This window comes from Lactuca saligna, chromosome 6 (genome assembly GCF_052625555.1).
Source record: "Lactuca saligna cultivar CGN05327 chromosome 6, ASM5262555v1, whole genome shotgun sequence".
Classification (NCBI taxonomy): Eukaryota; Viridiplantae; Streptophyta; class Magnoliopsida; order Asterales; family Asteraceae; genus Lactuca; species Lactuca saligna.
Window position 1 is genome coordinate 68,364,846 of NC_136422.1, and position 11,023 is coordinate 68,375,868.

General features: G+C 35.1%; 2 protein-coding genes across 2 annotated transcripts; one reads left to right on the top strand and one right to left on the bottom strand.

Annotated features, from left to right (window-relative positions):
- Window positions 1–365: 365 nt before the first annotated feature.
- LOC145002694 (uncharacterized) lies at window positions 366–2,369 on the bottom strand. Its single transcript, XM_078961913.1, has 4 exons — window positions 2,241–2,369; window positions 1,265–2,135; window positions 879–1,058; window positions 366–775 (listed from the first exon to the last, which is right to left on the bottom strand). The coding sequence occupies exons 1-4, from the start codon at window positions 2,367–2,369 to the stop codon at window positions 366–368; spliced, it is 1,590 nt and encodes a 529-aa protein (XP_078818039.1).
- Window positions 2,370–5,630: 3,261 nt separating this feature from the next.
- On the top strand, window positions 5,631–10,739 carry LOC145001316 (kinesin-like protein KIN-12B). Its single transcript, XM_078960687.1, has 16 exons — window positions 5,631–6,083; window positions 6,210–6,351; window positions 6,446–6,525; window positions 6,630–6,755; window positions 6,866–6,925; window positions 7,011–7,157; window positions 7,291–7,386; window positions 7,459–7,601; window positions 7,686–7,835; window positions 7,917–8,046; window positions 8,121–8,334; window positions 8,424–8,986; window positions 9,064–9,162; window positions 9,243–9,395; window positions 9,496–10,287; window positions 10,359–10,739. The coding sequence occupies exons 1-16, from the start codon at window positions 5,796–5,798 to the stop codon at window positions 10,578–10,580; spliced, it is 3,405 nt and encodes a 1,134-aa protein (XP_078816813.1). The 5' UTR covers window positions 5,631–5,795; the 3' UTR covers window positions 10,581–10,739.
- Window positions 10,740–11,023: the final 284 nt, after the last annotated feature.

Genomic DNA, 11,023 nt, shown 5'->3' on the forward strand with positions numbered 1-11,023 from the left:
GCAGATCTGTACGTAGGGTGAATATAACCAGATACGGTTCAGAGGTCTTCAAAAGAGGTACAACCCTTTTGGTGACACAACAACAACCGCAAGTAGACCAATTCACCGGATGATGGATGCACAAATACAAGACCACAAACCATGTTAGATGAAACAGCTGCTCTCCTATCCCACGATTTGGAAGGGCCATCCCATTTGTAGTATTTTGGATACTCAATATATGTGTGCTGATGACCTGTCGGGTCCTTTGCGTTGCTTTCAAACCATGCTAAAAGGGTTGTCCTAGTAGCAGATGGATTACGGAGAACTTGTATTATTGTTGTGTCTTCCTTGAAGAGAATTGACTGACTATTTTCTTCATGAACTTAGAGTACTTGAACCGCTGGATTTCGGTGATGTATAGGGAAATCAAATATTCGCCATGCTGCTTCATGTGGACAAATATATCTACCATCCAAATATGTTTTTATCTCATCGATGCGTTGCTTTTCTTGACATATGACATCCAGTTGTTCGTTTACAATGTTGCTTGGTCCAGCATCATTGACACCTACATCCTTTTGAATGATATATCTGACACGATCTGTTCCCTTTGAGATATACTTAAAAAGGTATTTAATCATCATGTTCCACCCACAGTATTCTACATTTATATGAGCTTCAAATCTCGAACAAAGTTTCTTGTTATATGGCACAACATATCCATTGTGGATAATGATTCCACATGATTTTGTGTGTTGGGCATCTGGTCCGTGTTTGTAGCGAACGTAACCTTCTGTATCAAAGAACTGTAGTGGTCAGGAATGGCTTTGGGAAATGTTTGCTGCACTTTCCATCCTTCATACATGGAGATCTTTCATTGAGCAATCCATACGGACCATGGATCATGAACGTTGTTGTAGTTGCATATAGTTGAGGCTCTAGTAATGGATCTGGCAGTTCTGCTGTAATAAACACATCAAATTCCTCCAGAGTTTTTATCTTGTATTCATCATTTACCCAAATTAATGTGTGACAGTGGGGAAGCCCTCTTTTTTGAAATTCAATTGTGTACAAATCTACATAGATATAAAAATTTGTTACATAGGAAAAGGGAAACGAATCGAAAGGGGAATTAACAAATGGTTATAAACTATTGGGAAACAATACTGAGCACACTATAAAATGAAGTAATAATTGATAAATACGAATAATGGTTATACGTACAAGCATCGATCTCTCCAAAAGGTTTATCCTGCTTTAGGTAATTTATGAAGGATTGTACTTTCAGCTTGAAATACTCTAGCAATGATATATGCTCTGCTTTGCGGGTCTCTCTGATCATGCATGTCCATATACTGTGTAATCTCCGGCCATTTGACATTGCATGTAAATGTAATGAAATACTGTGGATTTCCGTGTACCCTACAGATCGCTAAAGCATCTTGATAGTGGCTATACATATAACGTGGACCACCAGTAAAAGATGCTGGTAGGAATACCCGTTTTCCAACTGCTCGAGACTCCCTATCACCTTTCGATAATGCATCATAAAGGCCTCCAACATATTCGGAATGAAGGGTTTCCTGATGTGTTGCATAAAATGGGAGACGACTATCCTCGATACATGTAAACGCATCGACTAAATACTGCTGAAACAATCTGGAAGAATTAAGAATAGCAGACCATATGTACTGACGCTCGTGAAGGTGGTATGCATAATACATATTTACCGTGAGGTTTTTAGCCCCATCATTAGTTCTGTTTCCTAACTTCATGGTCGGACACCATCCGGGCTCACCGTATGGAAACAAAAGCGGGTAATGCAGAGGCATATAAGTAGGGTGTAGATTACTAATATGCTGAGGACGACCTGTACTGGAATGAATGACAATGTCGTAACGATCACCATCAGCCGTGTCACCTGTAACAATACAACCTAAAGATCCAGGTGTAGGTAAATCATACCTACGATCAACAATGTCATTAAACAGACGAACTGAATATGATGGGATGTTCATCTCATCCACAAACTGTTTTGCAGTCTTAAACGTCTGTACATATTCGTTATTCTCACTGAGAAAGGACACCAGAAACCTAATGACGCCCTCATCCAGAAGATTTTTCTGAGGATTTTTAAACGATTTCAACCTGTTCTAAACTTCGTTAGCTGTATCAAATAGATATAACTGGAGAACTCTAGGCCCCTTTACAACATCAGGGCAGAGGGAACCGATCCTATGACTAATTTGTCCTGAAACCTTAAAAACATAGGGACCACGACCATGGTTCACTTCATCATCTACAGTAGCGCCAAAAGATGTCATAGAGAACATACTATTATAAGCCCTAATGTTCCTCATGAAGCTGTTATTACGAAAAAGCGCCATGTATTCAGATGGAAACGTAGAGGGATAGGATAGGATAACTTCACCAGACCTGCAACAACGACTATACCTTGGATGATTACGCGTAGATAATTTCATACTCCTTTCAGAAAACCAAAAAAAAGGCACCACAATCAGGGTCGGTCCTGAGGATTCAAATGCCCAGGACGGGATGCAAAAAAAAAGCCCTTAGGGCATAACGTATAACGAATTAAATTATATAAATTAAAGGTTTTTTTTAACGATGATAAGTTTTAGAAATATGTTTTTCTCATGTGAAAGTCTAAATCATAAGTTTTTTAGAGCAACAAACTTATCTTCAAATCACATAAGGATATTTTATCAAACACTTTGTGAACAATAAGAAGTTACGACTTATACTCAAAGTGAAAAGGGCATAAGTTTCAGAAATCTAATTTTTTCATGGGGCAAATGCTATAAAAGACTTCCAGTTTTCTAAAAATTATGGGTTTTACCCTTTGCTGTTTCTTGGATTCATTAAAGCTTGAGATTTTCTTTAATGAGTTCATTTATTGCATTTATCAGGTTTTACTTATTTTTGGGTGTTACCCTCATTTGAAACAATTTGACATCAACCAAAGGCAAAATCTATGACTGCATCAAAAGGCAGCAAAATCACAAATTTACAAAAGAAAAACAAAATGGTTTGCTAATGCTAGGAAACGGTGATGACAAGATATTGTATCATTCAAGCATTTTGGGTACTCCGTACCTCATCACTTGGAAGAAAATGAGTTACATTGTATTTTGGATGTAAGATTGGTTACGTTTAAGCCTCAAACATTTACCTGTACATGAAGTGATCCAAGACAAGCACTATTGACCTAAAATTTGCAGCAATCCAAATTTACTTACTGATTAGGAAACATCCAAAAATTACTTAACCCCAAACCAACAAATTAATCATCGGAGTAACATTACGATTCACCACAAAATTAAAATTGATTCAACCAAAAACCATTGGAAATACGTCTCATAGCCTAAGAGGAAAGAATTGGTAATAATAATCAAATCGACACAGATCATATTCATGAAAGGTTAAATTTGATACAATATCTAACAATAAAGAAGATCAATCGAAGCATCTAGTTTTTGTACTTAGACGACATTGATAACGAAACTGCTAGAGATAAAAAATACTATGATATTGTTACCTCGATCGAACGGAGAACGATGGTATCTGGAATCGGAATCATGACCCTCGCGACGAGATCGGGAGTTTGAAACGCCAAAGTGTATAACATATAAAAAAAATGGGCCCCTAAAATTTTTGGGCCCTGTTCCACTACCCATCTTGCCCCTGCCCTACACCGGCCATGACCACAATACTCGCAAACACAACGACTATCCCCCAGGTCAACACAACATACTCAGGAAGAATGGAAGCCTCATCCGCCCAGGCCGTCGACCACGACGAGTAGCATGAGCAATCTGAACATAAGGAACAACCGACGTTGAGGCGGCGTCACCAGCAACAGTTGAGGGGCCACCATGACGACAAAGTCGTTTCCGCGGAGCGTACATCACAAAATTTAAACGCGACGAACACAAAAAAAAAAAAAAAAACTACACCGGGAACGAAAATACAAAAACGTGACAATTAGAAGATAAGAAAACGGAATAGAAAGCAAACATTTTACCGGCGCACAAAGGAAGGAAGCAGAAGAAGGAAATGGAGGCGTCTGAACTGCGAAAAGGAAGAAAGAGTACTGAATGCAGAGAAAGGAAGGAAGCAGAAGAAGAAAGAGTACTTAATGCACAAGGTTCGAAAATACAGATAAAGATGAAAGAACAGACGTGTGATTAGTTGAGAAGAAAGAGCAAATAAGATCCTCAACAAAATTAATGAAGAACAATAAGATCCTTGAAAACAACAAAGAAAACAGAAGGACCATTCTTGCCAAATAACAGATAAATTCACTATTCCTAAAAAGTAACCTCCTTTAATATATATATATATATATATATATATATATATATATATATATATATATATATATATATATATATATATATATAAATAAAGATTTGATTGAACCATACGAAGCAAACATATGAATGAAAAATAACGACGAAAAACATTCTTTTATATATATATATATATATATATATATATATATATATATATATATATATATATATATATATATATATATATAAATGTTTATATTAAACATTCATATGGTTATTGATTAGGATACGGTATATTAAAATGTTTATTTTATATTGTTGTTGTTGATACAATCAAATATTTGTTTTATATTATATCTTAGGATATGATACAATCTAATGTTTGCATTATAAACTTAAAAAAATGACTAAAAATGACATAACTATTGTTAACATTTAAAGAGGTTATTATTAGAAAATTTAAGGAGCTACAAAACAACTTAAACTTTACAATTCGGTTTAACAAACCTTGTGAAAGTTTTTTCTTTTCCAAATATTACAACCAAGAAATCTCTAACACCTAACCTTTAATTCTAAAACAACACACACCCATAAAAAAACCCAAATTGTAAGAAACTACAAATACATCTTTATTTTTATTGCTTCTTTCTTTCAAATACCCCAACGAAACCTCATGATTGTTGATTGTTTTCAACAACATGTATTATACTAATTGATCATCAACACACGAGTGGATCAACCCAACCAAAAAGCCCACATTTTACGTTCGTTATTTTTTTAATTTGAATTTAGCACCGACAGAGAAAATTTAGAGATATTTTATGAAATTTGTTACCTACAAAATCATCGATCAGAGTTAACTGAAGTCCAATATGTTCACATAGTAGCCAATTTTCAAAATAAGTAGAGCACCGTGTCGATTTCTTTCAAAAGGGAGAGAACGTTAGGTCTATGAAGTGGCAACAAGGAGATGTTAAATCTTATTTAAAGAAAAAAAAATTAAATATTGGAAGACACATGAAAAACAAAAATACCCTCTATAGGGGTTGGTGAGCAACTTAATGAAACATAATAGATGGATATTAACTTAGGAGACTAAATACACAATATCATGTTTTTAGACAAGAGATATCAAATTAAAACTATTTCGACAGAATCTTAAAAAAAAAAAAAAAAAAATTAGCAAACAATAGGAACCAAATTTGTAGTTTAATCTAAGAATAATAATAATAATCAAATGTAAAGGGCAAGACTTAAATTCATTCATATTTCAAGGGGGTGCAGTAAAGAACAATTAAAACAATTTCGTGGATCCCGATTTGAAATCATCGATCCGCCAAAGCCCCTTTCAAAGTTCAAACGGCTACATCTCTTCCTCCCTGGCGATCCCTCTCTTTGCTGGCATCTCATAATTTCTCGGTAGTTCTCCGTGGAACCCTAATTCTCTCTCTCTCTCACACTCTCTGATCACTTGTCTGAACAAGGTTTTTTTGGAAGATGAAGCGCGTAATGCAACCATTAAACCCTAGTTCGATAAAGCAGAGTAAATCTTCTAGTCGAAAACAGAAATATTCCAGCGAAAATGTTCCACCTCCAGACGTCAACGCCATTCCAGATTCATTTCCGTCTCCATCGTTTACATGTAAACCATCTCCCGCCGCTGCCAGTAAACTGAAATCTCCACTCCCACCGAGACCTCCTCCTTCGAGTTCTCTCAAGCGGAAGCTTAGCAATGAATTGCCACAGGAAAATGGTGTTGCTGGATCTTCGGATACAGGAGTGAAGGTAAATTTATGAGGGATCATCTTTTTTTTTTTTTTAAACTGTGGAGTTCTTCAAGAATTTATACAAGAAGCAGCCTTTACACATCTAGGAATATATTTAATTTTGTCATGACCCTCTTCAAATTAGGTTATTGTGCGAATGAGGCCATCAAGCAAAAACGAAGAAGAGGGGGAAATTATATTACAGAAGACATCTGGCGATTCTTTGTCCATTCTAGGGCAAAGATTCACTTTTGATTCTGTAGCTGATGCAGCATCAACTCAGGCAGGTTTCTATTATTTTTTACATGAAATAAATACACATTTTAACACTGATGAAATGTTATTCTGTTTCTGTTGCATTCAATTTGCTTTTACAGGTAGATATATTCCAGCTTGTAGGAGCTCCCCTTGTTGAAAATTGTATTGCTGGATTCAATAGCTCTGTGTTTGCATATGGGCAGGTATTCTTTGTGTTCCTTGTGCTGACTATAAATGTAACAACTTTCTTTCTTTCATTTTCATTGCTACTTATATTAATTACACACCATGAATAAAATTTGAGTAGACCGGGAGTGGAAAGACCTACACGATATGGGGGCCTTCCAATGCATTGTTGGAAGACGAGTCATCTAGTGATCAACAAGGATTGACACCTCGTGTTTTTGAAAGATTATTTTTTCGCATAACTGAGGTGAGTTTGCATGTTATGCCTTTGTTTCACCTGTCAAGTCTATATTAAATTAACTTGATGTTCACTTCTCCTAACTTCTATCACTGATGAGTTAATGGAAATTTGTATAGGAACAAAATAAACATGCTGACAAGCAACTCATGTATCAATGCCGCTGTTCTTTTCTTGAGGTAATATGACGATTTATTTATCATGGACAATTGAACTTCTTTTACATTTATCTTAAATCTTAATTCTGGGAAACTGTATTTACAGATCTATAATGAACAAATTACTGATTTGTTGGATCCAGCTCAAAGAAACCTTCAAATAAGAGAAGATACTAAAACAGGTGTATATGTTGAAAATTTAACAGAGGAGTCTGTTTCCAGTATAAAAGATGTGACAAAACTTCTGAAAAAGGTTTGGATACTTTACTCTTGTTTAATGAAAGGTTGCCATTATAATAAGTGCCAGAGTCATCAGAAAATGTTCATATTCAGATTCTTTATTTGTCTCTGTTTTATGTTTTTCTTAATATGATAATTGTATTCAGGGGTTGTCAAATAGAAGGACAGGGGCTACAAGTATAAATATGGAGAGTTCACGCTCTCACAGTGTGTTCACTTGTGTTGTTGAATCACGATGCAAGGTAATAATAGTTGTGGTGTCCTATATAGTAATTTTGTCTTGGGTTTTCATATCCACAATTCAAAATTTATAGAGCAAAGATGGCTTGAGTTCCCTCAAAACAAGTCGAATAAATCTTGTTGACCTTGCTGGATCCGAGAGACAAAAGTCAACAGGTGCAGCTGGGGAACGCTTAAAAGAAGCTGGGAATATTAATCGTTCGCTTTCACAACTTGGGTATGTCACATGATTTATATTATGTTTCATTGATTTCATTTCTATTGATCTTTTCTAAAGTTCATTTATGTTTGACAATTTCAGAAACTTGATTAACATTCTAGCAGAGGTTTCCCAAACAGGAAAGCAAAGGCACATTCCATATAGAGACTCCAAGCTGACATTTTTGTTGCAGGAATCTCTTGGTGGAAATGCAAAACTTGCAATGGTCTGTGCCATTTCACCTTCAGAAAGGTAACAATAACATGACATTCTCTTTTTGATCCTTTTATTTCTGTGTGTGTTTTTAAACTTTTTATAATATAATGAAAACAGCTGTAAGAGTGAGACTTTTAGTACATTGAGATTTGCAAAACGTGCAAAAGCTATCAAGAACAAGGCTGTTGTTAATGAACAAATGCAGGAGGATGTGAACACGTTACGTGAAGTCATTCGACAACTAAAGGTACATTTTCCATTTTTTTTTTAAAATTCAAGTTTATGATACAGCTACTGATTGGAATTATTGATATATAACAGGATGAACTAATACGCATGAAGGAAAACAACAATTCACCTGATCCAAATACAGGGTGGAATGCACGTAGAAGTTTGAATCTTCTGAAATACAGCTTAAATCGTCCTATGATGCTACCTCATATGGAAGATGATGAGGATGAAGAAATGGAAATTGTTGAGGAAGCTGAACAAATTCTTTTGGAAGCCACTGAAGCTTGCAAAAATATGGAAACAGGTAGATATGATCATGTGAAACCCTAACTACTGATTTTAAGCCAAAAATGTCTAAAACTGAAAGCATTAACCACAATTTGTTTTACACAGATGTCAAGATGAAAGAAGAAATATCTGAACAAGTTGACAAGTGTGAAGTTTCAACTGACACTTCTAATCTAACAATACTACCATCTGAAGTATCCCCTATTCTCAAGTCTCCAACTTCCAGTGTTTCACCAACAGTTATTAGTAGCAGCTTGAAAAGTTTGAGGACTTCCTCAACATTATCTGCTTCCCAAAATGCCCTTACAAACAATATTTCAGAAGCTATCATGCTTTCCCATGGTCAAACTGATCGTTTGACTGCGAGTTTACATCATGGTCTTGAGGTAATTGATAAACATAGAAAAAGTTCCCCTTTGGGGCGTTCATCATTCAGGTTTCCTTGTACACCTGTTCGAAAAGATATTGGTGTTCAAACTTTTTCTCTAGAGAACGTGTTATCTGAAGAGAAAGAGAAATCCATGGAGTATTTGTGCAACAATTGCAAGAGTAAAACATCTGAATTAGTAGAAGATAAAGATACACATGAACATGATACTTCAAATCTGCAGATGGTTCCTTTTGATGGCATACAATTGGTTGAAAAATCCAAGCAGCTTGTTCCAAAAGTAATATTTTTTAACAGAAAAAAAAAATTATTTGTTCATTTTATTTTGAGATTAATTCATGTGTAACATTCTTGTAGGCAGTGGAAAAAGTCTTGGCTGGAGCTATAAGGAGAGAAATGGTGTTAGAAGAGTTCTGCACTAAACAACACAACGAGATTATGCAACTTAATCGTCTGGTATCATGCTTGTTTTCAGTTCCCTCAATGTTGATATGAAATTACTTTTTTACCCTTTAACCATTTTCATACCATCACAGGTGGAACAGTATAAACATGAACGTGAGTGCAATTCGATTATTGGGCAACTGCAAGAAGACAAAATCGCCCGTCTTGAGAACTTAATGGATGGTGTTTTGTCTGCTGAGGAGTTTGTAAATGAAGAATTGACATCTTTAGCAAATGAACATCAAGTATGCATACAACACCTTCCAGATTTTCTCAAACTTTCTATGGTTTATTCATTTTTACTATTTTAAAATTTTCATGCTTCTTTTTTTACATGTGGTACAGATTCTAAAGGAGAAATACGAGAATCATCCGGAAACTCTAAGGAAAGAAATCGAGTTGAAAAAAATACAAGATGAATTGGAACGTTACAGGAGCTTCTTTGATATGGGAGAGAGGGATGTGTTAATGGAAGAGATTCAAGATTTAAGGAGTCAACTTCAATCTTATGTAGATTCTTCACCAAAATTCTCTAAAACACAAACTCCTGTTTTACAAATAACATATCCATCTGAAACCAACGAATCCCCTTCTTTATCCACAATCCCAGAGTCAATTGCTGAACAGAGATTTGAATCAGAGAGAATCCGATTCAACGAAGAAGAAAGCAAATGGATTTCTCTTACACAAGAGTTGAAAAGTCAACTAGAAGCCAACCGATTACTTACTGAAAAGCAAAAACAAGAACTTGAAACAGAAAGAAAATGTTCACAAGAGCTTAAAGAAGCAATGCAAATGGCAATGGAGTGTCACGCAAGAATGCTTGAACAATATGCTGATTTAGAAGACAAACATATGAACATGCTTATAAGGCAAGGTCAAATTCAAGATGGGATTGAAGATGTGAAAAAAGCAGCTACAAAAGCTGGAGTAAGGGGTAATGGATCGAAATTTATAAATGCCCTTGCTGCTGAAATTTCAACCCTAAAGGTGGAAAGAGAAAGGGAGAGAGGGCGTTTTAGGGATGAAATTAAAGGGCTTAAGGAACAGTTGAGGGACACTGCTGATGCTGTACACGCTGCTGGTGAATTGCTTGTGAGACTCAAAGAAGCAGAAGAAGCTGTTGCTTTTGCAGAGGTTGGTTTCTGTTTATCATTTTTTTTTTGTCATTAGAATAACAAAAGTTTTAACTTCATATTTTCATGCAGACACGAGCTTTAGATGCAGAACAAGAAACAGAGAATGCTTACAGACAAATTGAAAGGCTGAAGAAAAAACAGAAAAAGGAGACCTCAATATCAATATCAACCCCGGTTTATGATATGCCAATATATGATGTAGAAGAGTCAAACAACTATGATAAACAAGAGTTGACCATGTTGCCACAACCATCTTCATGGTTCTCTGGATATGATAATTGTAACATATAGGTATGCAAGTTTGGTCTCAAGTTTTGTTTGTAGGTTGTTATAAGTTATGCTTTATTTTATATATAATTACCAAAGCTTATTACAATAATGATAAAATAACTTGTGATGTTGTATAGATTGAATTTGAAAGAACATTTTGGATGTATCATCTTTTAACCATTTGATTTCTTATATTAATAAAAACAAAAAATGAAGGCTGGTTTTCATCCATTAAGTTATTATTTTATTTTTTTTTTTTAATTTCAGAAGAGGAGACATTTTGAATATATTTAGGGTGAGACGTTTGTGAACTCCTTGTAGGTCTCAATTTATGAACTACCAATAATATTTCTTTATATTTATAAGTTGTGTTGAAAATTACTCGCTTGTATAAAATCTCACACATCCTAAACTACCATCCATCCATAGGTTGCAACCTCCTTTTTATCGTTTTCAATAGTATC